Source organism: Mobula birostris, chromosome 17 (assembly GCF_030028105.1).
Source record: "Mobula birostris isolate sMobBir1 chromosome 17, sMobBir1.hap1, whole genome shotgun sequence".
Taxonomy (NCBI): Eukaryota; Metazoa; Chordata; class Chondrichthyes; order Myliobatiformes; family Myliobatidae; genus Mobula; species Mobula birostris.
This window is the reverse complement of record NC_092386.1, coordinates 71,586,408-71,612,128: the sequence shown is the minus strand read 5'-3', so window position 1 is coordinate 71,612,128 and position 25,721 is coordinate 71,586,408. Positions and strand designations below refer to the sequence as shown.

The 25,721-nt window shown below is 42.0% G+C and overlaps 1 protein-coding gene across 3 annotated transcripts in view; it reads left to right on the top strand.

The window, feature by feature from the left end:
- The window catches only part of LOC140211434 (signal-transducing adaptor protein 1-like), a 300,629-nt gene that overhangs the window by 235,471 nt on the left and 39,437 nt on the right, over positions 1-25,721 (top strand). The window contains exons 10-12 of one of the 3 annotated variants that reach the window (XM_072281143.1): positions 6,404-6,436; positions 6,542-6,601; positions 11,057-11,545. In XM_072281143.1, coding sequence (XP_072137244.1) covers positions 6,404-6,436; positions 6,542-6,601; positions 11,057-11,127 — 164 coding nt within the window. In that variant the 3' untranslated portion in view covers positions 11,128-11,545. Of the gene's footprint in view, positions 1-6,403; positions 6,437-6,541; positions 6,602-11,056; positions 11,546-25,721 lie in introns of those variants that run through there. The other 2 variants (XM_072281141.1, XM_072281142.1) reach the window with 2 other exon arrangements.

Sequence of the window (25,721 nt, the reverse complement as noted above, 5' to 3'; positions counted from 1 at the left end):
TTGGTATGCTGGCCTTTATTAATCAGAGCATTGAGAATAGGAGTTGGGATGTAATGTTGAAATTGTATAAGGCATTGGTAAAGCCAAATTTGGAGTATTGTGTACAGTTCTGGTCAGTGAATTATAGGAAAGATGTCAATAAAATTGAGAGAGTACAGAGGAGGTTTACTAAAATGTTGCCTGGGTTTCATCTCCTAAGTTACAGAGAAAGGTTGAACAAGTTAGGTCTTTATTCTTTGGAGCTTAGAAGGTTGAGGGGGGCTTGATAGAGGTGTTTAAAATTATGAGGGGGATTGATAGAGTTGACGTGGATAGACTTTTCTCATTCAGAATGGGGTAGATTCAACCAAGAGGATATGATTTTAGAGTTAAAGGGCAACAGTGTAGGGGTAACATGAGGGGGAACTTCTTTACTCAGAGAGGTAGCTGTGTGGAACGAGCTTCCAGCAGAAGTGGTTGAGGCAGGTTCGATGTTGTCGTTTAAAGTTAAATTGGATAGATATATGGACAGGAAAGGAATGGAGGGTTACAGGCTGAGTGCAGGTCAGTGGGACGAGGTAAGAGTTCGGCACGGACTTGAAGGGCTGAGACGGCTTGTTTCCATGCTGTAATTGTTATATGGTTATACAGTAAGGTGGACCCAGACAGGCAGGAGAGTTTACACCTCAAGTGGAAGGGGACTAATATCCTTGTGGGAAGGGTTGCTACAGCAGTTACGGTTGAATGGAACTGAGGTGCCAGAGCAAATAGTGGAAAGATTGTGGCAAAAGGTATTGTTCATCCTAAGTACAAAGTCAGGATTTAAAGGTGGAGCATGGTGGGACGAAGATCCTGTGTTATATGTAAATTACAAAGCAAGGAGTATTGTAGGAAAGGCAGATGAGCTGAGGGCATGGATCAAACATGGAATTATGGCACTGTAGCTATTCGTAAGACCTGGTTGCAGGAGCAGCAAGACTGGCAGCTTAGTTGTCCAGGTTTCCATTCATCAAACGTGATTGAGTGGGAGGGGTTAAGGGGAAGAGGATTTGCATTACTAACCAGGGAAAATGTCATGGCAGTGCTCGGACAGGACAGGCAGTTGAGCTCATTTACTGAGGTGGATCTGAGGAATAAGAAAGATATGACCATGCAATTATCATTCCACTCTTCAAGAAGGGAAAAAGGCAGAAGAAAGGAAACTATAAGTCAGTTAGTATGACTTCAGTGGTTGGGAAGATGTTGGAGTTGATTATTAAGGACGAGGTCTCAGGGTACTTGGAGGCACATGATAAAATAGGTTGTAGTCAGCATGGTTTCCTCAAGGGAAAACCTTGCCTGTCAAATCTATTGGAATTCTTTGAAGAAACAACAAGCAGGATGGACAAAGGAGAATCAGTTGATGTTGTTTTCTTGGATTTCCATAAGGCCTTTGACAAAGTGCCACACATGAGGCTGCTTAACTAGCTATAAGCCCATGGTATTACAGGAAAGTTTCTAGCAGATAAAGCAGTGGCTGATTGGCTGGAGGCAAAGAGTGGGAATAAGAGGTCTTTTTCTGGCTGGCTGTCGGTGACTAGTGGTGTTCCACAGGGGTCTGTGTTGGACCGATTCTCTTTACGTTATTTGTCAATGATTTGAATGATGGAATTGATGGCTTTGTTGCCAAGTTTGCAAATGATATGAACATAGGCGGAGGGGCAGGTAGTTTTGAGGAAGTAGAGAGGCTACAGAAGGACTTAGACAGGTTAGGAGAATGGGCAAAGACACGGCAGATGGAATACAATATCAGGAACTGTATGGTCATGCACTTTGGTGGAAGAAATGAAAAGGTTGTCTATTTTCTGAATGGAGAGACCGTAAGGTACAGAAGCAGAATTAGGCCATTCAGCCCATTGAGTCTGCTCCACCATTCGATCTTGGCTGATTCTGAATCCACCCAACCTGCCTTCTTGTCATATTCTTTGATGCCCTGACCAATCAGGAAACTATCATCTTTCACCTTAAAAATATCCATGGACTTGGCCTCCACTGCAGTCTAAGGCAGAACATTCCACAGATTCACTACTCTGGCTAAAAAAATTCTTCCTTGTAGTAGATTGTTGCCTCTCTAACTGGAGATCTGTGACTAGTTGTGTGCCTCAGGGATCCATGTTGGGTCCATTGTTTCTCATCTATATTAACAATCCGGATAATTAAAAAGACTCTAGTGCGAGGGTCCTACCATTGAGCGAGGAGTCCTTGGAACCTAGGGTGGGAACTCCTGATTTAACACTGTGCCGGCGTATATGATGAATGAACTCTTTAAACTGATGGTTAAGATTGACACCTGTACCCAGCCAGAAGCCTGAAAAGAGTTTATTTGATCGGATGATAATGTGGTAAACTGGATCAGCAAGCTTACAGGTGGCACCAAGACTGGGGTTAGAGGAAAGTGAAGAAGACTATCAAAGCTCGAAGCGGAATCTTGACCAGCTGGGAAATTGGGCTGAAATGGGCAGATAGCACTTAATGCACGCACGTGAGGTGTTGCACTTTGGGAGGGCTAACCAGGGTAGAACTTACATGATAAGCATTGAAGAATGTGGTAGAGCAGAGGGATCTGCGAATTCAAGTCCATGACTACTTGAAAGTGGCATCACAGGTGGATAGGGTTGTAAATAAAGCTTTTGGCACATTGGCCTTCATAAATCAAAGTATTGAGTACAGAAGTTGGTATGTTACGTTGAAGTTGTATAAGACAGTGAAGACTAATCTAGAGTAGTGTGTGCAGTTTCGGTCACCTACCTACAGGAAAGGTGTCAATAAGATTAAAAGAGAAAATATACAAAGATCTTGCCAGTACACAACATCAACCAATTCTTTGTCTATCCTACTTGTTACTTCTTCAAAGAATCCTAACAGATTTTTCAGGCAAGGTTTCCCCTTGAGGAAACCATGCAGACTATGGCCTATTTTATCATGTTCCTCCAAGAACTGTGAGATCTCATTCTTAATAATCAATTCCAACATCTTCCCAACCACTGAGGTCAAAATAACTGGCCTATAGTTTCCTTTCTTCTGCCTCTCTCCCTTCTTGAAGAGTGGAGTGACATTTGCAAATTTCCAGTCTTCTGGAACTAATTCAGAATCTAGTGATTCTTGAAAGATCATTACTAATGCATCCATGATCTTTTCAGCCACCTCTTTGAAAACTCTGGGGTGTACGCTATCTGATTCAGGTGACTTACCTACCTTCAGATCTTTCAGTTTCCCAAGCCGTTATGGTAACTTCACACACTTCATGCCCCCTGATCCCTGGAAATTATCCACCATACTGCTAGTGTCTTCCACAGTGAAAACTGATGCAAAATAGTTATTTAGTTTATCCGTTATTTCGTTGTTCCCATTACTATCTCTCCAGCATCATTTTCTAGCAGTCCAATATCCACTCTCATCTCTCTTTTACACTTTATGTATCTGAAGAAACTTTTTGTATCCTCTTTCGTATCCTCTTTAATATTATTGGTTAGCTTACTTTCATATTCCATCTTTTACCTTCTTAATGAAGTTGCCTTCTGTTGGTTTTTAAAAGCTTCCCCATCCTCTAACTTCACACTAATCTTTGCTCTATTTTACGCCCTCTCTTTGGCTTTTATATTGGCTTTGACTTCTCTTGTTAACCATGATTGTGTCACCTTTCCTTCAGAATACTTCCTCCATCTTGGAATATATATATCTTGTGCCTTCCGAGTTTCTTCTAGAAATTCCAGCCATTGCTGCTCTGCCATCATCCATGCCAGTGTTCTTTTCCAATCAATTCTGGCCAAATTCTCTCTCATGTCTCTGTAATTCCCTTTACTCCACTGTAATACTGACACATATTAGCCAGAGAAATGACTTGGATGAGGGAATTAAATGCAGCATCTCCAAGTTTGCAGATGACACGAAGCTGGGTGGCAGTGTTAGCTGTGAAGAGGATGCTAAGAGGATGCAGGGTGACTTGGATAGGTTGGGTGAGTGGGCAAATTCATGGCAGATGCAATTTAATGTGGATAAATGTGAAGTTATCCACTTTGGTGGCAAAAATAGGAAAACAGATTATTATCTGAATGGTGGCCGATTAGGAAAAGGGGAGGTGCAACGAGACCTGGGTGTCATTATACACCAGTCATTGAAAGTGGGCATGCAGGTACAGCAGGTGGTGAAAAAGGCGAATGGTATGCTGGCATTTATAGCGAGAGGATTCGAGTACAGGAGCAGGGAGGTACTACTGCAGTTGTACAAGGCCTTGGTGAGACCACACCTGGAGTATTGTGTGCAGTTTTGGTCCCCTAATCTGAGGAAAGACATCCTTGCCATAGAGGGAGTACAAAGAAGATTCACCAGATTGATTCCTGGGATGGCAGGACTTTCATATGAAGAAAGACTGGATGAACTGGGCTTGTACTCGTTGGAATTTAGAAGATTGAGGGGGGATCTGATTGAAACGTATAAGATCCTAAAGGGATTGGACAGGCTAGATGCAGGAAGATTGTTCCCGATGTTGGGGAAGTCCAGAATGAGGGGCCACAGTTTGAGGATAGAGGGGAAGCGTTTTAGGACCGAGATTAGGAAAAACTTCTTCACACAGAGAGTGGTGAATCTGTGGAATTCTCTGCCACAGGAAACAGTTGAGGCCAGTTCATTGGCTATATTTAGAGGGAGTTAGATATGGCCCTTGTGGCTACAGGGGTCAGGGGGTATGGAGGGAAGGCTGGGGTGGGGTTCTCAGTTGGATGATCAGCCATGATCATAATAAATGGGGGTGCAGGCTCGAAGGGCCGAATGGCCTACTCCTGCACCTATTTTCTATGTTTCTATGTTTCTATATGACTTTAGGTTCTCCTTCTCAAATTTCAGGGTGAGTCCGATGATATTATGGTCACTTTCCCCTAAGGGTTCTTTTACCTTCAGCTTTCTAATCAATTCCAATTCATTGCACAACAACCAATGCAGAATAGCTGATCCCTTAGTGGGCTCAACCACGAGCCGTCTCATAGACACTCTAGAAATTCCCCCTCCTGGAATGCAGCACCAACCTGATTTTTCCAACCTACCTGCATATTGAAATCCCCATGACTATTGTAATGCTTTTGACATGCATTTTCTATCTCCCATTGTAATTTGTAGGCCACATCCTTACTACTGTTTGGGGGTCTGTATACAACTCCAATCAGGGTCTTTTTACCCTTGTAGTTCCTTAGCTCTATCCACAATGATTCAACACCTTCCTACCCTATGTCACCTCTTGCTAACAATTTGATTTCATTTTTTACCAACAGAGCAAGGCCACTCCTTCTGCCTTCCTGCCTGTCCTTTCGATACATTGTGTATCCTTGGACATTAAGCTCTCAGCTATAATCTTTCAGCCATGATTTAGTGATGCCTACAACGTCATACCTGCCAATCTACAACTGTGCTGCAAGTTCATCTACCTCATTCCGTATACTGCACGCATTCAGATGCAACACCTTCAGTCCTGTATTCACCCTTTTTGATTTTGTCTGACCATACTCAACCTTTAGATTCCTAACTTTGTCTGAGGTCTTACCAACCTCTCCACTAACTGCTCTGGCACTGTGGTTTCCATCCCCCTGCAGCTCTAGTTTAAACCCCCACCGTACAGAATTAACAACCTTTGGACGTCAGTAGGACGTCAGTCCCCCTCCAGTGCAGGTGCAAATCATCTCTTCTGTACTGGTCCCACCTTCCCTGAGAGAGAGAGACTAATGATCCAAAAATCATGCCCTTCCTCCCATACCAACTCCCTAGCCACATACTAAACTGTATAACTTCCTAGTTCTGACCTCACTAGCATGTTGCAGGGTTAGCAATCCTGAGATCACAGCCCTGGAGGTCCTGCCCTTCAACTTAGCACCTAACTCCCTGAACTCCCTCTGTAGAACCTCATCACTCATCCTACCCATGTCATTGGTACCTACATGTTCCATGACCTACACAGTCACAGCATTTGGTGTGTAGTTTGATGTACTACTTGAGCATTCATGCGGCAAAGTTTCTGTTTGGTATTTATAACCCATGTAATACAGTTTCCCAGTGTTAAATATGAGTGAAACATGAGTTTTGTGTGCTATGAGATAGCTATTCAATGTTTCTTAATATTATAGAGTTCTGATAGAGTGTAGGACATCGAAAATAAAACGGCACAGCTAGGCCTTTCATCCAACCATAACACCATTCAACCTGTACACGAGCCCTGCCCGTATGTGCTGTCTCTCAGCTTCCTGTCTGTTCATCTAAATGCTTTCGAAACATTGTAGTTTCTGTTTCTATCACCTCCCTGATAGTGCATTGCAGGAACCTATGTGTGAGGAAAATCTTTCCTCCTTTAAGCTGTTCCCCTAATGCAAGTCACTTACTATAGTGTTTGTATCTGTTTCAGTTCTTGAAAAACTGAACCACTTGAACCTAGCAGGTAAGTGGAGAGAATTACTTTTGTACTTAAATTCGTAATAAAAAACTTTCATATAACGATTACAAATTTTAAATGGCTTTTAATATTTTGTTTGTCTTAATATAGATGACAAGCCACCCAGTTACACTGCTCCAAAACCATGGTGCCTACAGCATCGTACCACAGGTAATCTTCATCCTCCACTTTCTTTTCTTGTGCTGTTGAATAAATTTATTGACATGTCACAGTATGAAAATGGGCCATTTATTTAAATTCAGAACTTTGGGACGGTGATTTCGCAGCATTTTCTCTCTGTTCTATTAGATCCTTGATCTCCCATTGGACTTAACATTCCTTCTTTCAACTAATAAAATTCCACCAAAATAATGTGAAGCAGAAATGGCCAACTGTAGCCATGGCAACTGAAAAAAAATGAGTTGAGACTGAATGCATTTTGCAGTTCTCTGTCCAGATGATCTCATGCAGTATCATAAGGCCATTCAAGTATTGTTTTCAATGTAATGAGGGTATCTGCCTCTACCAATGTTTTGGGCATTGAAATTTAGACCCCACCATTTATTGTGCGCAAAGACTTTTTATCAACTCCTTTTAATCCTTCCACCAGTTACTTTTCTTATATGTACCCCGGTGGCTGTGCCCCTTGACAATAGGTACTCCAGTTTGAGTACTGTTGGGGGGGGACAGCTTTCCCGGGAGAAGCGACAGTGGCCGTGCCTCCGGCACAGAGTCCGGCCCTGTAGCTCAGAAGGGTAGGGAAAGGAAGAGGAGGGCAGTTGTGATAGGGGACTCGATAGTAAGGGGGTCAGATAGGCGATTCTGTGGACGCAGTCCAGAGACCCGGATGGTAGTTTGCTTCCCTGCTGCCAGGGTCCGGGATATTTCTGATCATGTTCAAGATATCCTGAAGTGGGAGGGTGAGGAGCTAGAGGGCGTGGTACATATAGGTACCAATGACATAGGTAGGAAAAGGGAAGAGGTCCTGAAAGGAGAATATAGGGAGCTAGGAAGGGAGTTGAGAAAAAGGACCGCAAAGGTAGTAATCTCGGGATTACTGCCTGTGCCACGCGACAGTGAGAGTAGGAATGCGATGAGGTGGAGGATAAATGCGTGGCTGAGGGATTGGAGCAGGGGGCAGGGATTCAAGTTTTTGGATCATTGGAACCTCTTTTGGCGCAGGCATGACCTGTACAAAAAGGACGGGTTACACTTGAATCCTAGGGGGACCAATATCCTGGCAGGGAGATTAGCGAGGGCTACTGAGGTGACTTTAAACTAGAAACATAGAAACATAGAAAATAGGTGCAGGAGTAGGCCATTCGGAATGGTTGAATGGTTGGGGGGTGGGAATCAAATTAAAGAGGCTAGGCGAGATGAGGTTAGTTCACAACAGGGGGATGGGAACCAGTGCAGAGAGACAGAGGGGTGTAAAGTGAGGGTAGAAGCAAAAAGTAGTAGGGAGAAAAGTAAAAGTGACAGACCAACAAATCCAAGGCAAGCATCAAAAAGGGCCACTTTTCAACATAATTGTATAAGGGCTAAGAGAGTTGTAAAAGAGTGCCTGAAGGCTTTGTGTGTCAATGCAAGGAGCATTCGTAACAAGGTGGATGAATTGAAAGTGCAGATTGTTATTAATGATTATGATATAGTTGGGATCACAGAGACATGGCTCCAGGGTGACCAAGGATGGGAGCTCAACGTTCAGGGATATTCAATATTCAGGAGGGATAGACATGAAAGAAAAGGAGGTGGGGTGGCGTTGCTGGTTAAAGATGAGATTAACACAATCGAAAGGAAGGACATAAGCCGGGAAGATGTGGAATCGATATGGGTAGAGCTGCATAACACTAAGGGGCAGAAAATGCTGGTGGGAGTTGTGTACAGGCCACCTAACAGTAGTAGTGAGGTCGGAGATGGTATTAAACAGGAAATTAGAAATGTGTGCAATAAAGGAACAGCAGTTATAATGGGTGACTTCAATCTACATGTAGATTGCGTGAACCAAATTGGTAAAGGTGCTGAGGAAGAGGATTTCTTGGAATGTATGCGGGATGGTTTTTTGAACCAACATGTCGAGGAACCAACTAGAGAGCAGGCTATTCTAGACTGGGTTTTGAGCAATGAGGAAGGATTAATTAGCAATCTTGTCGTGAGAGGCCCCTTGGGTAAGAGTGACCATAATATGGTGGAATTCTTCATTAAGATGGAGAGTGACATAGTTAATTCAGAAACAAAGGTTCTGAACTTAAAGAGGGGTAACTTTGAAGGTATGAGACGTGAATTAGCTAAGATAGACTGGCAAATGACACTTAAAGGATTGACGGTGGATATGCAATGGCAAGCATTTAAAGATTGCATGGATGAACTACAACAATTGTTCATCCCAGTTTGGCAAAAGAATAAATCAAGGAAGGTAGTGCACCCGTGGCTGACAAGAGAAATTAGGATAGTATCAATTCCAAAGAAAAAGCAAACAAATTAGCCAGAAAAAGTGGCTCACCTGAGGACTGGGAGAAATTCAGAGTTCAGCAGAGGAGGACAAAGGGCTTAATTAGGAAGGGGAAAAAAGATTATGAGAGAAAATTGGCAGGGAACATAAAAACTGACTGTAAAAGCTTTTATAGATATGTAAAAAGGAAAAGACTGGTAAAGACAAATGTAGGTCCTCTACAGACAGAAACAGTTGAATTGATTATGGGGAGCAAGGACATGGAAGACCAATTGAATAATTACTTTGGTTCTGTCTTCACTAAGGAGGACATAAATAATCTTCCAGAAATAGTAGGCGACAGAGGGTCCAGTGAGATGGAGGAACTGAGCAAAATACATGTTAGTAGGGAAGTGGTGTTAGGTAAATTGAAGGGATTAAAGGCAGATAAATCCCCAGGGCCACTTGGTCTGCATCCCAGAGTGCTTAAGGAAGTAGCCCAAGAAATAGTGGATGATTAGTGATAATTTTTCAAAACTCGTTAGATTCTGGACTAGTTCCTGAGGATTGGAGGGTGGCTAATGTAACCTCACTTTTTAAAAAAGGAGGGAGAGGGAAACTGGGGAATTATAGACCGGTTAGCCTAACGTCGGTGGTGGGGAAACTGCTGGAGTCAGTTATCAAAGATGTGATAACAGCACATTTGGAAAGCGGTGAAATCATCGGACAAAGTCAGCATGGCTTTGTGAAAGGAAAATCATGTCTGACGAATCTCATAGAATTTTTTGAGGATGTAACTAGTAGAGTGTATAGGGGAGAACCAGTGGATGTGGTATATTTGGATTTTCAAAAGGCTTTTGACAAGGTCCCACACAGGAGATTAGTGTGCAAACTTAAAGCACATGGTATTGGGGGTAAGGTATTGATGTGGATGGAGAATTGGTTAGCAGACAGGAAGCAAAGAGTGGGAATAAACGGGACCTTTTCAGAGTGGCAGGCAGTGACTAGCGGGGTACCGCAAGGCTCAGTGCTGGGACCCCAGTTGTTTACAATATATATTAATGACTTGGATGAGGGAATTAAATGCAGCATCTCCAAGTTTGTGGATGACACGAAGCTGGGCGGCAGTGTTAGCTGTGAGGAGGATGCTAAGAGGATGCAGGGTGACTTGGATAGGTTGGGTGAGTGGGAAAATTCATGGCAGATGCAATTTAATGTGGATAAATGTGAAGTTATCCACTTTGGTGGCAAAAATAGGAAAACAGATTATTATCTGAATAGTGGCTGATTAGGAAAAGGGGAAGTGCAACAAGACCTGGGTGTCATTATACACCAGTCATTGAAAGTGGGCATGCAGGTACGGCAGGCGGTGAAAAAGGCGAATGGTATGCTGGCACTTATAGCGAGAGGATTCGAGTACGAGAGCAGGGAGGTACTACTGCAATTGTACAAGGCCTTGGTGAGACCACACCTGGAGTATTGTGTGCAGTTTTGGTCCCCTAATCTGAGGAAAGACATCCTTGCCATAGAGGGAGTACAAATAAGTTTCACCAGATTGATTCCTGGGATGGCAGGACTTTCATATGAAGAAAGACTGGATGAACTAGGATTGTACTCGTTGGAATTTAGAAGCTTGAGGGGGGATCTGATTGAAAGGTATAAAATCCTAAAGGGATTGGACAGGCTAGATGCAGGAAGATTGTTCCCGATGTTGGGGAAGTCCAGAACGAGGGGCCACAGTTTGAGGATAAAGGGGAAGCCTTTTAGGGCTGAGATTAGGAAAAACTTCTTCACACAGAGAGTGGTGAATCTGTGGAACTCTCTGCCACAGGAAACAGTTGAGGCCAGTTCATTGGCTATATTTAAGAGGGAGTTAGATATGGCCCTTGTGGCTACGGGGATCAGGGGGTATGGAGGGAAGGCTGGTGCAGGGTTCTGAGTTGGATGATCAGCCATGATCATAATAAATGGCGGTGCAGGCTCGAAGGGCCGAATGGCCTACTCCTGCACCTATTTTCTATGTTTTCTATGTCCCTGGTAACTGGTCTTGACTGAATAAGAAGTATTTCCTATTTACTCTAATTCAGCCTCTTAATTGTTTATGCTCATTTATGCTTATTGGCGGGAGGAGAGAGAGCAGCGTGCCACGCGTGCACAGCCCTCCAGTGAAAAATGATATCGTATCCATTAAATAGGGGCCGTGGACAATTCTGATTTGATGGAGACGGATGTGAAAGCACCGAGGAACATCTGGAGAAATTTCTGAAACGCTCGTTCACTGCTGTCGTTACTGCGCGGGCGGGAATCTTCCGGAGGGAAGGAAGGCCTCAAAATCCCTGGCTTTGCCTGCCGTTGGCGACCGAGATTGAGGTCAAATCGTTTGGACAGAGATGGTGCTCAGTACTCGGTGTCAGAGAGCTGATTCGGAGGCTCGACGTTTTTGGATGACTCAGAGTCGGATTGAGGTCGGCATGGCAGGGAGAGTTTTTCTTTCTTCTCCCGTCTGCGTGAGATGTGGGACATTTGAGAGACTTTGAACTTTTTACTGTGCTCATGGACTTCATTAAGTTATGGTATTGTTGCACTGTTGTAACTATATGTTATAATTATGTGGTTTTGTTAGTCTTTTCAGTCTTGGTCTGTCCTGTGTTTTGTGATATCACACTGGAGGAAATATTGTATCATTTCTTAATGCATGCATTACTAAATGACAATAAAAGAGGACTGTGTGTCTTCATAATCTAATATTTTTTATGCAGCATCGGATCCGGAGTAACAATCACTTCGTTCTTCTCTACATTCCTGTACTTTAAAAACAAATAATGCCGAATCTTCGATAAATTCATATACCCATTATTTATTTACTTATTTGTTTGTTTGTATTTTATTTAGAGAGACGGGGCCGAGGAGGCTCTTCTGACCTGACAATCTGCACCGTCCAGCAACCCATCTATTTAACCCTAGCCTAATCACAGGACAATTTACAATCACTAATTAACCTACTACACCTTTGGACTGTGGGATGAAACCAGGGCAACTGAAGGAAAGTCATGTGGTCATGTGGAGAATATACAAACTCCTTCCATACAGTGCCAGAACTGAAATCTGAACGTTGTGCCTGGGCTGTAACAGTGTCGTGCTAACAGGCATGTTACCATGGCGCCATCAGCTAATTCTGTTCTCAAACGAAACATCGCCAATGTTGCTTTTCTTTCACATGCTGATCACATCTTTGCAAATCTCCACTCTAGTACTAAGACATCCCTTGGTTAATATCTTTACAGAATCACATTAAGGGACTTCTTGACAAGGCCTGTGAAATGAAAAATCTACATATGCTGGTAATAACTATAATAATAATAATAATGGTAATAATAACTGAAAATGCTGGAGATACCTGGCAGGTGCTGAGAGATTGTTGTTCTTCTCTGCGCCTTGTGGTGCTTTGGGCCACAACCTTGCCATTTCTTTAGCACTTTTTTTCTGTTTTTATGAGGCTGAATTGCTAGCTTGATGCTCAAACCCAGCACAGATGGAAAGTATGCAAAGAGACAGTCAGATTTGAACCCAGGACCACTCGCCTCAAAAGTCCGGTACAAATGCCACTACTCAACTGGTTGACTAAATGTGTTGCAGAGAGAAAAAAAAATTAATGCTTCAGGTTAAGGCCTCTTCGACAGGACTGGAAATTTGAGAAAGCAAACATGCAAATTGGAGAACGGAGCAGAGGGAACAAAGGGAATGTGTGTAAAACGATATCAATAAAAGCTTACAAGACATTTTCCAACCAGGGCAGAGGCTGAGGGGAGACCTGATGGAGATTTATAAGATTATGAGAGGCATCGATAGATTATCTTTTTCCCAGGGTAGGAATGTATAATACTAGAGGGCATTCATTGAAGGTGAGAGGGGGTAGATTCAAAGGGGATGTGAGGGAAAAGTTTTTAACTTAAGGAGCAGTGGATGCCTGGAATGCACTGTCTGGCACAGTGGTAGAGGCAAACACATTTAAGAGATGTTTAGATAGGTACATGAATATAAGAAGATAGAGGAATATGGACATCGTGTAGGCAGGAGGGATTAGTGTTTGGGTGTTTTTGGTTCAGCACAACATTGTGGGTCGAAGCCTCCATTCTGTTTGGTTTTTTGAAGGTGGGCTTTATTTATTCGAGGTTTTTTATTCTTCCATATATTAGGTTAGATTATGAGGACACACAGTCCTCTTTTATTGTCATTTATACCTTATACTTTATACTTCATACTTTATTGTCGCCAAACAATTGGTACTAGAACATACAATCATCACAGCAATATTTGATTCTGCGCTTCACACTCCCTGGATTACAAATATTAAATATTAAAAATAGTTAAAATTAGTAAATATTAAAAATTTAAGTTATAAATCATAAATAGAAAATAGAAAAATGGGAAGTAAGGTAGTGCAAAAAAAACCGAGACGCGGGTCTGGATATTTGAATGGTACAGCCCAGATTCAGCAGTCTTATCACAGTTGGAAAGAAGCTGTTTCCAAATCTGGCCGTACGAGTCTTCAAGCTCCTGAACCTTCTCCTGGAGGGAAGAGGGATGAAAAGTGTGTTGGCTGGGTGGGTCGTGTCCTTGATTATCCTGGCAGCACTGCTCCGACAGCGTGCAGTGTAAAGTGAGTCCACGGACGGAAGATTGGTTTGTGTGATGTGCTGCGCCGTGTTCACGATCTTCTGCAGCTTCTTTTGGTCTTGGACAGGACAACTTCCATACCAGGTTGTGATGCAGCCTAGAAGAATGCTTTCTACGGTGCATCTATAAAAATTAGTGAGGGTTTTAGGGAACAGGCCAAATTTCTTTAGTTTTCTCTGGAAGTAAAGGCGCTGGTGGGTCTTCTTGGCAGTGAACTCTGCTTGGTTAGACCAAGTCAGGTCATTTGTGATATTGACCCCAAGGAACTTAAAGCTTTTGACCTGTTCCACTTACGCACTTCTGAAGTCAACAACCAATTCCTTCGTCTTGCTGACGTTGAGGGATAGGTTATTGTCTTCGCACCATGCCACCAGGTTCTTAATTTCCTCTCTTAAGAAATTAAGAAATGATACAATATTCCTTTGGTGTGATATCACAAAACACAGGACAGACCAAGACTAAAAAAACTAACAAAACCACATAATTATAACATATAGTTACAACAGTGCAACAATACCATAACTTGATGAAGAACAGTCCATGGCACAGTAAAAGAGTTCAAAGTTTCTCGAAAGTCTCACATCTCACACAGATAGGAGAAGGAAGAGAAACTCTCCCTGCCATGCCCGACCACAGTCCGACTCTGAGTCGTCCGAAAACTTCGAGCCTCCGATCAGCCCTCCGACACCGAGTACCGGGTGCCATCTCTATCTGAACGATTCAACTTCAGTCTCGGTCGCTAGCAGCAGGCAAAGCCGGGGATTTTGAGGCCTTCCCTCTGGAAGATTCTCGATCCCGCAGTAACAACGGCAGCGAACCGGCGTTTCAGAAATTTCTCCAAATGTTCCTCGGTGCTTTCACATCTGTCTCCATCAAATCAGAATTGTCCACGGCCCCTATTTAACAGATACGATATCATCAGACACCCTGAGCTGACAGGCTGGTCCTGGAATTGTTTCATAATTTACATATTACTATTTAACTATTTATGGTTCTATTACTATTTATTATTTATGGGCAACTGTAACGAAAACCAATTTCCCCCGGGATCAATAAAGTATGACTATGACTATGACTATTTTCACTGGAGAGCTGCGCGCGCACGGCGCACTGCTATCGCATCCTCCCGCCTATAGCGGAGAAAGAATTGAATCCAAAGAGTCAAAAAAAGATTTAGGAATAAAAACAGGCACAGCTTGAAAAAGGTATATAAATTTAGGTAAGATATTTATTTTAATAGAATTAATTCAGCCAATCAGTGATAAAGAGAGAGGCGACCAATTAGAAGTGGTTTTTTAACATAATTCATTAAAGTTAAAAAATTTTCCTTAGATAAATCTTTATAATTCTTAATAATTCTTACTCCTAAATGCGTAAATTGTTTTCTTAAAATTTTTAAAGGAAGGTTTATATCAGTTGGTATCAGATTGTTTAAAGGGAACAGTTCACTCTTATGTAAATTTAATTTATATCCGGAGAACTGACTAAAATTAGTCGGTAAACGGAACACAGATGGTAACGAGGTTGTAACATTAGATACAAAAAGCAATAAGTCATCAGCATAAAGTGACACTTCATGAATGGTACCTCTCCTTAAAATACCAGTAATCTCTTCAGACTCTCGAAAAACAATTGCTAAGGGTTCTAATACCAAATCAAAAAGCAGAGGGCTCAAAGGACAACCTTGTCTAGTCCCACAGTGGAGTTTAAAGGGTTTAGAATTCTGAAGATTAGTAAGAACCCAAGTGGAGGGAAATAAATAAAGTAATTTAATCCAATAAATAAAATCAGGTCCACAATTAATTTTTTCTTTTTTTTTTGGTGTGTGCCTGCGTACGTGCGAGTCTGTGCATGTGTGTCTGCGTGTCCGTGTGTGTGTCCGTGATAATGGATTTTTCATGGCTTTTACAAGGCGCGGAGCAAGAGAGAGAGAGACTGTGTGGTGCGCCACTCCTCACACAGACAATTTTTGCAGTATTTTCCCTTTATTTTACGAGGTCGAGTTGCGATCTCGACACTCAACCCGGCACGGATGGAAAGCATACTCGGGGGCGGACCCAACTAGTTTCGAACTCGGGAACCTCTGCTCCAGGGTCCAGCGCCGATATCGTTGAAGCCACCAAAAAAATTAAGTTTTTCTAAGGATGTAAAAAGATAATTCCATTCAACTCTGTCAAAGACCCTCTCCGCATCCAAAGATATCACACATTCCGATATTTTCTTAGTTGGAGAATGCATAACATTTAACAAACACCGCATATTAAAATGGGAATGTCAATTTTTAATAAATCTTATCTGATCATCTAAAACTATAGAAGATATAATATTTTCAAGTCTGCGAGCCAACACTTTAGATAAAATTTTAGTATCAAAATTGAGTAAAGAGATAGGTCTATACAAAGAACATTCAGTAGGATTCTTAGTCTTTTTAAGAATGTGAAATGGAAGCTTCGTAAAAAGACTGCGGTAACCTTCCTACCTTAAACCAATTTCCCCCGGGATCAATAAAGTATGACTATGACTATGACTATGACTATTAAAGGAATCTGCAAGGGTAGAACATAAGTGTGGTATAAGCAAGGAGGAAAAAGCCTTATAAAACTCTCCAAAGAATCCATCGGGTCCTGGCAATTCTCAAATAGCCTGAGCAATTTCCTCCTGAGAAATAGATTGATCCAGTTGCCTACGATCATCTGTCAAAAGATTAAGAATATTTAATTGATCGAAAAAATTATTCATTGCAATATCATTAACAGAGTCAGAACTATACAATTTGGAATAAAATTCCCTAAAAGTGTCATTAATTTCAAAGTGGTCAGTCGTCATGTCCCCATTAATTTTACATATTTCTTTAATTTGCCGCTTGGCTATAAATGGCTTCAATTGATTAGCCAGTAGCTTACCAGTTTTATTTCTGTGAATATAAAATTGATTTCTATCTTTTAAAAGTTGGCTTTCAATTGGATATGTTAAAAGGAGATCATACTTAGTTTTGGTTTCAATACATCTCTTATATATTTCAGGTTCGGGTACCGAAGCATATTTATGGTCCAGTTGTTTTAACTGATTAGCTAGTTCGTTTCTCTCTTTGTTAGCTTTTTAAATGATGTTTGCAATATAAGAAATAATTTGACCCCGGATATATGCTTTAAAAGTATCCCATATAATAAGACTAGGCATCTCTTCCAATGTATTTTCTTCAAAAAAAAGCTTAATTTGATTCTCCATTAATTTTTAAAAATCCTCATCAGATAACAGAGTTAAATTAAATCGTTAATATCTACTCGTAGGGATAGGACCAGGAAGATTTAAAGATAAAAGTACAGGAGAGTGGTCAGAAATAGCAATCTCTTTATATTCGATCAATCAAACCAATGGAATCATTTGACTGTCAATAAAAAAATAATCAATCCTGGTATAAGAATGATGGAAATGAGAGAAGAAAAGAATACTCCCTGTCCGTCGGATGAAGAAAACGCCAAGCATCAACTATATCACACTTAGTTAAACAAAGCTGATTTATTAAATGTGGCTGGTTTAACAAACGAGCGATCTAATACTGGATCTAACCAACAGTTAAAATCTCCTCCTATCACAAGAGAGTAAGTACACAAATCTGGCAAAAACAAAAATAGATGTTCAAAAATCCTGGATCGTTTATGTTGGGGGCATATACATTAGCAAAAACAATCAATTTACTGTCTAAACTCCCTGATACAATAACAAATCGACCATTAAGATCCGAAACAACTTTATGCTGAACAAAAGAAACTGTATTATCTACAAAAATCAAAACTCCACGTGATTTCGCATTAAACGAAGATTGGAATTGCATACCCTTCCTGTCTGTCTGTCTAGGTACCATATCCGATGTGGACATTGGTGACCATGGTTTTCCATATAGATCTATCCTTCGTTCTTTGGATTACTTCCATTTCCTTGATGTGTAACCACCTGGCTCGGCTTTTGATGTACATAAACCGAGGTCTTCCTCTAGGTTTGCTCCCCTCGATCTTTCCAGAGAGCATGAGTTTTTCTAGCTCATCTTTCCGCATGATGTGTCCTGAGATCTGAGTTGCCTTTCTCTTATTGTTGGTATGAGTGATCGAACTGCTTGGACTCTTCCGAGAACCTCTTCATTTGATATGTGTGTGGTCCATGATATTTTTAACATTTTCCTGTAGAACCATAATTCAGCTGCTTCTAGTCTCTTTTCCATTGCTGGGGAAATGGTCCAGCATTCACTTCCATAAGTCAGGATAGAATAAATGTAGCACTGCAGTATTCTGTTTTTAGTGTTTTAGTGTTTCTGTTTTTCATGCTCATCCTTCTGTCTATTAATATGGTCTTCATTTTTTGGAAAGCTTCTTTCACCATTGCTATTCTGTATTTGATATCTGTGTCGCACCTGCCATCACTTGTTATTAGGCTGCCAAGATATCTGAATTTGTTGACTTGTTTGATGTTTGTATTTCCGATCTTGATCACACATTGTGGGATGTTTGTCTTTCTGGAGATGACCATGCTTTCTGTCTTCTTGGTGTTGATTGAGAGGCCTCTGCGATTACTTTCTGCTGCCACTATAGTGAGTAGTTCTTGAACTTTTGTTTCTGAGTCAGCTATTAGTACGATGTCATCTGCATATCTGATGTTATTTATATTATGGCCTCCAACTGTGAATCCTTTGATTTCTTTGATACTTCTCAAGATATTTTCACGATACAGGTTGAATAAGTCTGGCGAAAAGACACAACCTTGCCTGACTCCTCTCATGGTACTCACATACTCACTCACTTCTCCTTCTATTCTGATGGATACTGTCCGGTCCCAGTATAAGTTTCTTAAGAAACGTATATCTTTCCCATCTATGTCAAGATCCAGAAGATCTTGCTGTCTGACAGTCTCAAAAGCTTTTGTATAGTCGATGAAGCATAGGTAGATGTCTTTTTGTACCTGGATGGCTTGTTCATTGATCATCCGTAGCATGATAATTGCAGTTCTGGTTCCAGTGTTTTCCATAAAGCCACATTGTCCTTACTGATTCCTGGTTTTATTTTGCTTCTTGCTCTCATCATGATTACTCTGAGAATAATTTTTGCCACGTGGCTCATCAGGCTTATGTATAATGGAACTCATATTCTGTTGCTCCCTCTTTCTTTGGAACCGTGATGAACACTGATTTACTTAAATCATCAGGTATCTCCCCATGATCATAGATTTCATTTGCTATTTCTGTTATTTTCTCTATTCCAAAATATTCTAAGGCCAGTATCATTTCAACAGCGATGTTGTCTGGACCAGTTGCTCTGTTATGTTTTATTCTATTTATGGCTGCTTGAATTTCTGATTTTAGAATGCTAGGTCCTTCAAGATTCTTCTTTATGTTCGGTTTTTCTCCTCTATGGTCTTCAAAAAGTTCTTTTATACCCTTCCATCGAGTAAAAAAGCGGTGGAACGGCCTCCCCTCCCCCACCCCTTTATCTTTCCCCTTACTGGTTTTTCACCTGGAACCTACCAGCCTTCTCCTTCCCACCCTCCCCCCACCTTCTTTATAGGGCCTCTGCCCTTCCCTCTACAGTCCTGACGAAGGGTTCCAGCCCGAAACGTTGACTAATCGTTTATACGGATGCTGCCCGACCTGCTGAGTTCCTCCAGTGTGATGTGAGTGTAAGGATCTGTAGCTGGATGCACCTCAGTACTGTGCAGTCTTAGGCACCCTAGCTATATATATTGTATGTGCTTATGACTTTTGCACAGTACGGTAGTTATCAGAGAGTGTGGCGGTCTCTCAGAACTCTTTAAGCAGTTGGTAAAACTCTAATTTCCCCAGAACGTATTGATGCAACCACTGGGATCATAGAAAGCATCTTCATGTTAGTCATTACTGCCTGATATGGTGTAGCATCCAGTTACAAAGTGCTAAAACTACGGTCGGCAGTCTACCATCGCTGTAGGATTTGTATGTGCCCAGGACAAAGAAGCGGGCAGGAAATATTATTGCACACACTGCCCACCCTGAAAACTGCCTTTCCCAAAACCTCCCCTCTGGAAAGTGCTATAGGGCTTTTGGAACAAAAATTTCATGTCATCTTAAAAGTTTATTTGCCCAAGAGTTAATCTAATTGACCATTCTAGTAAGCCTTCCCCCCACCCCCACCTCTGTTACACCCTTCACTGCACTGAAGGATAGACACTTTAAGCCACTTTTTATAATAATGACTCAGCAGTGAGAGGGCCACTTTTCATAAGCAACCTCAGCATGATTTGGTGTTCAACCAAACAAGAAAGTTGGGATGCTCCAATTAAGGAATATTGATTGTAGTGAATGCTGTGTAAACACTGCCCCATACAAAGTTATCATTCTCTAGAAAAATAACAGATAGTATACCAGTATAAAATTACAAAGGAAATATATTTACAAAATTTTCAACTTTAACAAACAGTTACAGAAAAAGAAAAGAAAAAAGGGCCCATTACAGTTAAACCAGTCCAATGTGCACATAAATATTAGAGCTCATTTCTGGAGTAGTCGGGTGTATCACTTTACTCATGGGCTGCATAAAGAACACCAGTCACAGTTCAAACTTCCCTCAAAGACCATCTCGAACAAATTGGCTAATTCAGGACTATTGGCACTTCCTCCTCAGAGGCAAACATCTGGACAAGGCACTTCTTACAACAGGGTCTCTGTTTTAAATGGCATTCTGCAGCATCTTCCCTTATGCCCTGCTCCACAGCTCCCACCAAAAGACCACCAAACCAGACTACTTTCCTTCAGAAATCTGATCCCACCCAATCTTTCATTAGCATCCCACTGGGCAGAAAATTACAACACAGGCCAAAGGAACCTTGATTGGCTGACACAACATTTCTAAGTGTAATAACATGGCTCCTTATCTTTAGCCAAAGCCAAAACACTCTTAACTCACAGGACACACCTGCTTTTGCCGAAAACTGCTAAAATAAAAACACCTCACAGCAAAGCAGTAGAAATCTTACCCAGGGCATTACATGTGTGCATGTGTATGGCAAATAAAGTTGATTCTTGTCCTTGGATGTTTCAGGGTTTTGATGTTCCAAAAGGAACAGGGAAGGAGGTAAAGCAGGTTGGGGAGTGACATTGCTAATCATAACTGCAGAAAGGGAGGACATCCTGTCAGGAGCTGTTATTGAGTCTGTGTGAGTGGGAATCAGTAACAGGGAGGGAAGCATCACTCGATTGGGAGTATACTATAGACTCCACAAAGGCCACAGAGACTGAGGAACAGATTGGGAGGCAGATTTTGAAAAGGCACAAAAATAACAAGGTTATTGTCATAATTGATTTGAGCTTTTCTAATTTGACTGGCGCTTCCTTAGTGCAAAAATTTTAGATGGGGTGCAATTTGTTACACATGTCCAGGAAGGATGCTGACTGGTCGACTAGAGGAGAGACCATATTGGATCTGGTAGGAGGCAATGAACCAGGTCAGGTGTCAGATCTGTCTGTGGGTGAGCATTTCAGAGACAGTGATCATAATTCCATGAGACCATAAAATGTAGAGGCAGAATTAGGCAATTCGACTTATTGAGTCTGCTCTGTCATTCCATCATGGCTGATTTATCTCTTCTATCAACACAATTCTCCTGTCTTCTCCCGATAACCTTTGATATCCTTGTTAATCAAGAACCTATCAAACTCCACTTTAAATATACTCAAAGACTTGACCTTCTTCGCCAATTCTCCTAATCTGTCTGTCCTTCTGCAGGCTCCCTGTTTCCTCAACACTACCTGTCTCTTCCACCTGTCTTCGTATCATCTGCAAAATTTTTCTAACTATTAAACTACTCAACCTACTATTTATTTTAAAACCACACTTCAACACATCCCACTGACTGCAATTTTGCCTGATATCTGCCTGCCCTTCCTCACAGTTTTACTATACACTGCACCCATTGCTATACCAACTGCTCCATTTGCTGCCCTGTCACTCTGCCTCACATCCACTTACCAAATTAGTTTAAACCCCCCCCCTCAACAGTTCTAACAAACCTGCCCACAAGGATATTAGTCCCCTTCAAGTTCAGGTGTAACCCATCCTTTTTGTACAGTTCATCCCTCTCCACAGAGATTCTAATAATTCAGAAATCTGAAACCCTTGCCCCCTGCACCAATTCCTCAGCCATTCATTCTTCTGCCAAATCATCCTATTCTTACCCTCATTGGCATGTGGCACAGGCAGCAATCCAGAGATTACTACCCTGGAGGTCCTGTTTTTCAGCTTTCTACCCAGGTCCCTAAAATCTCTCTTCAGGACCATGTCCCTATGTTGTTGTAGCACAACCTCTGGCTGTTCACACTCCTCTTTTAGAATACTGCGGACTTGATTTGAGATATCCTTTATCCTGTCACCTGGGAGGCAACATACCATCTAGGTATCTCTTTCACATCTCCTGTCTGTTCCTCTAATTATAGAATCCCCTAACACCACTTCTCCCCCCTTCTCTTCTGAGCCGCAGAGCAAGATTTCTTCATTCCTTGTCTTTTGGGGGGATAGTTAATGCAGAGAATGGCTCCAGGCATTGTGTTTTGTTTTGTGTGTGAGATGTGGGAATTATGGGAGACTGGACATATCTGCATCAAGTGCAGCTCAATGTCCTTTGGCTGAGGGAGTGATAGACAGGAGTTACAAGGTGGTGGTCACCCTTACGTTGCACGACTCAGGAAGAGAAGGAAAGGAAATGATCAGACAGTGCAGAGTACCCCTCTGGCAGTTTCCCTCAATAATACTTTTGAGGGGTACAACCTACCGGGGGGAGCTGCAGTGACCGGGTCTCTGACACTGCAGCTCAGAAGAGAAGGGAGATGAAGAGGACTGCAGTAGTGATAGGAGATTGCATAGTTAGAAGAATAGAGGTGAGATTCTGTGCACTTGGATTTTCAGAAGGCTCTTGACAAGGCGCTACACATGAGGCTGCTTAAAAAGTTAAGAGCCTATGGTAATACAGGAAAGATACTAGTACGGATAAAGCATTTGCTGATTGGCACCAGGCAAAGAGTGGGAATAAAGGGAGCCTTTTCTGGTTGGGTGCCAGTGACTAGTGGTGTTCCACAGGGGTCTGTGTTGGGACTGATTCTTTTTACGTTATATGTCAATGACTTGAATGATGAAATTGATGGCTTTGTAGCCAGGTTTGCAGATGATACAGAGATAGTAGATGGCAGGTAGTTTTGAGGAAGTAGAGAGGCTACAGAAGGACTTAGACAGATTAGGAGACTAGGCAAAGAAATGGCAGATGGAATACAGTGCCAGGAAGTGTATGGTCATGTGGTTTGTTAGAAGAAATAATAGTGTAGGCTATTTCCTAATTGGAGAGAAAACTTAAAAAATCTGAGCTGCAAAAGGACTTGAGAGACCTTGTGCAGGATTCCCTAAAGGTTAATTTGCAAGTTGAGACTGTGATGAGGAAGGCAAGTGCAATGTCACCATTCATTTGAGAGGACTAGAATATAAAAGCAAGGTGTAGTGTTGAGACTTTATAAAGTACTGATGAGGCCTCATTTTAAGTATTATGAGCAGTTTTGGGCCCCTTATCTCAGAAAGGATGTGACATTGAAGAGGGCTCAAAGGAGGTTTACAAAAATGAAAGGCTTGCCCAATGAGGAGAACTTGATGGCTCTGGCCCTGTGTCACCAGAATTCAGAAGAATGAGGGGTGACCTCATTGAAACCTAATGAATGGTGAAAGGCCTTGATAGAGTGGATGTGGAGAGGATGTTTCCTATGGTGGGAGAGTCTAAGACCAGAGGACACAGCCTCAGAATACAGTCGTCCTTTTAGAACAGGGATGAGGAGGCATTTCTGTAGCCAGAGAGTGGTCGGTCAATCTGTGGAATTTGTCACCACTGGCAGCCATGGAAGCCTGGTCATTAAGTATATTTAAGGCAGAGGCAGAGTCAGGGCATGAAGTGAAATGGGAAGAAGGCAGGAGATTGGGGCTCAGAGGAAAAATGGATCAGCCATGATGAAATGGTGGAGCAGTCTCGATGATCTAAATGGTGTAATTCTGCTCCTATGTCTTATAATCTTGTGGTCTTATTCAGTGCAACCAATGATACTGCAAGTGGTGTACTTATTATTGAGGGGAATGGCCACAAGGATACTCTGCCCTCTTGGCCTATTTCCTTTCCTTCTCCTCACAGTCACCTTGCAACCTGTCTCCTAGTCAGCTACTCATTCTCCTGTAGGAGTTAGGGGTCATCCAGCTGCAGCTGCAGCTGCAGTTCCCTTGTAAAGAGCTGCAGCTGGATACACTTTGTGCAGATGTAGTTATCAGGAGACTGGAGGTCTTCCAGAGTTCTCACAACACACATGAGGAATATACTGCTGGCCCTAGACCTGCTCTCATTGCATTAATTATGTACTAATAGACAAAGAAGATAAAAACTTACCTGGAGCCTCTTTTCTTCCAAGCTGTTTGAGCCAAAGCCTAACCACTCTAAAAGTGTACTACTCACACTATGACCACTCCCACAATGGCTGTTCTGCATAAACCTAACTTCTTTTTATTGGCTTTTACCAAATGCCTAATGGATCATTATGATTGAAGCTTGACAAAAAGTCTGAAAAGGCACTGAGCTCTTTTTTAAATCTCTCGCTGCCTCACCACCAAGCAACTGCTCATGATGATTGAAGCTCACCAAAAGATTCCCTGACCTTTACCATAGCCTTGAAGACGGAAAAGAGCAGACAGTATGGGAAATTATTTAACTGGGGGGGATGTAAAAAGCCAGAAGTCTTGGTACATGTTGGAACCAATGATAGAGGTAGTAAAAGGAGGTCCTGAAGAGAGAATTCAGGAAGATAGGTAGGAAGCTGAAAAGCAGGACCTCCAGGGTAGTAATCTCAGGATTGCTGCCTGTGCCACGTGCTAACGAACGCAAGAATACCATGATCAGGCGTATTAATGTGTGGCTGAGAGACTAGTGTAGAGGGCAGAGCTTCGGGTTCCTGGATCATTAGGGCCTCTTCTGGGGGAGGTATGACCTGTACAAAAAGGATGGGCTACACCTGAACCCAAAGGGGTCCAATATCCCAGGAGGCAGGTTTAATAGAGCTGTTAGGGAGGGTTTAAACTAATTTGGCAAGGGGATGCGAACTGGAGTGACAGGGCTGAGGAAGGGGAAAACAGAAATAAATCAAAGATAGCAGGCAACAGAGATGATAGAAAGGACAGGTAGGAGATGAGGCATAATCACAGCCAGTGGGATGAGTTACAACGGAAAGCAACAAATACCAGACTGAAAGTGTTATATTTGAATGTACGCAGCATAAGAAATAAAATTGATGATCATGAAATTCAGCTACAGATTGGCAAATATGACGTTGTGGCCATCTCTGAAACTTGGCTAAAGGATGGCTATTGGCCATTGGGAGCTGAACATCCGACGATATAAGGTGTATCAGAAAGATAGGTTAGGAGGCAGAATGGTGGTGTGGCCCTGTGTATAAGAAATAATATTAAATCATTGGAAAAGGATGACATAGGATCTCCATGGGTTTAGTGAAGAAATGGCAAGGGTAAAAGGACCCTAATGGCAGTTAGGGCAGTTGTATACAGGCCTCCAAACAGCAGCCGGGATGTGGATTTCAAATTGCAGCAGGAGGTAGAAAAGGCGTGTCAGAAGGGCAATGTCATGATAATTGTTGGGGATTTTAACATGAAAGTGGATTGGGAAAACCCGGCCAGTACTAGACCTCAAGAGAGAGAATTTGTAGAATGTCTAAGGGATGGCTTTTTAGAACAGCTTGTTGTTGAGCCCACTGGGGATTGGCTATGCTGGATTGGGTGCTGTGCAATGATCCAGAGGTGACAAGAGAGCCTGAAGTTAAGAAACCCTTCAGGAACAGTGATCACAATATGATCGAGTTCACTTTGAAATTTGAGAAGGAGAAACTAAATTCCAATGTGTCAGTATTTCAGTGGAATAAAGAAAATTCCAATGGCATTAGAGGGAAACTAGCCAAAGTTGACTGGAAAGAGACACTAGCAGGAAGGACAGCAGAACAGCAATGGCTGGAGCTCCTGCGAAAAATAAGGGAAGTGCAAGACAGATATATTCCAAATAAGAAGAAATTTTCGAATGGAACAAGGACACTACCGTGGCTGACAAGTGAAGTCAGAACCAAAGTAAAAGCAAAGG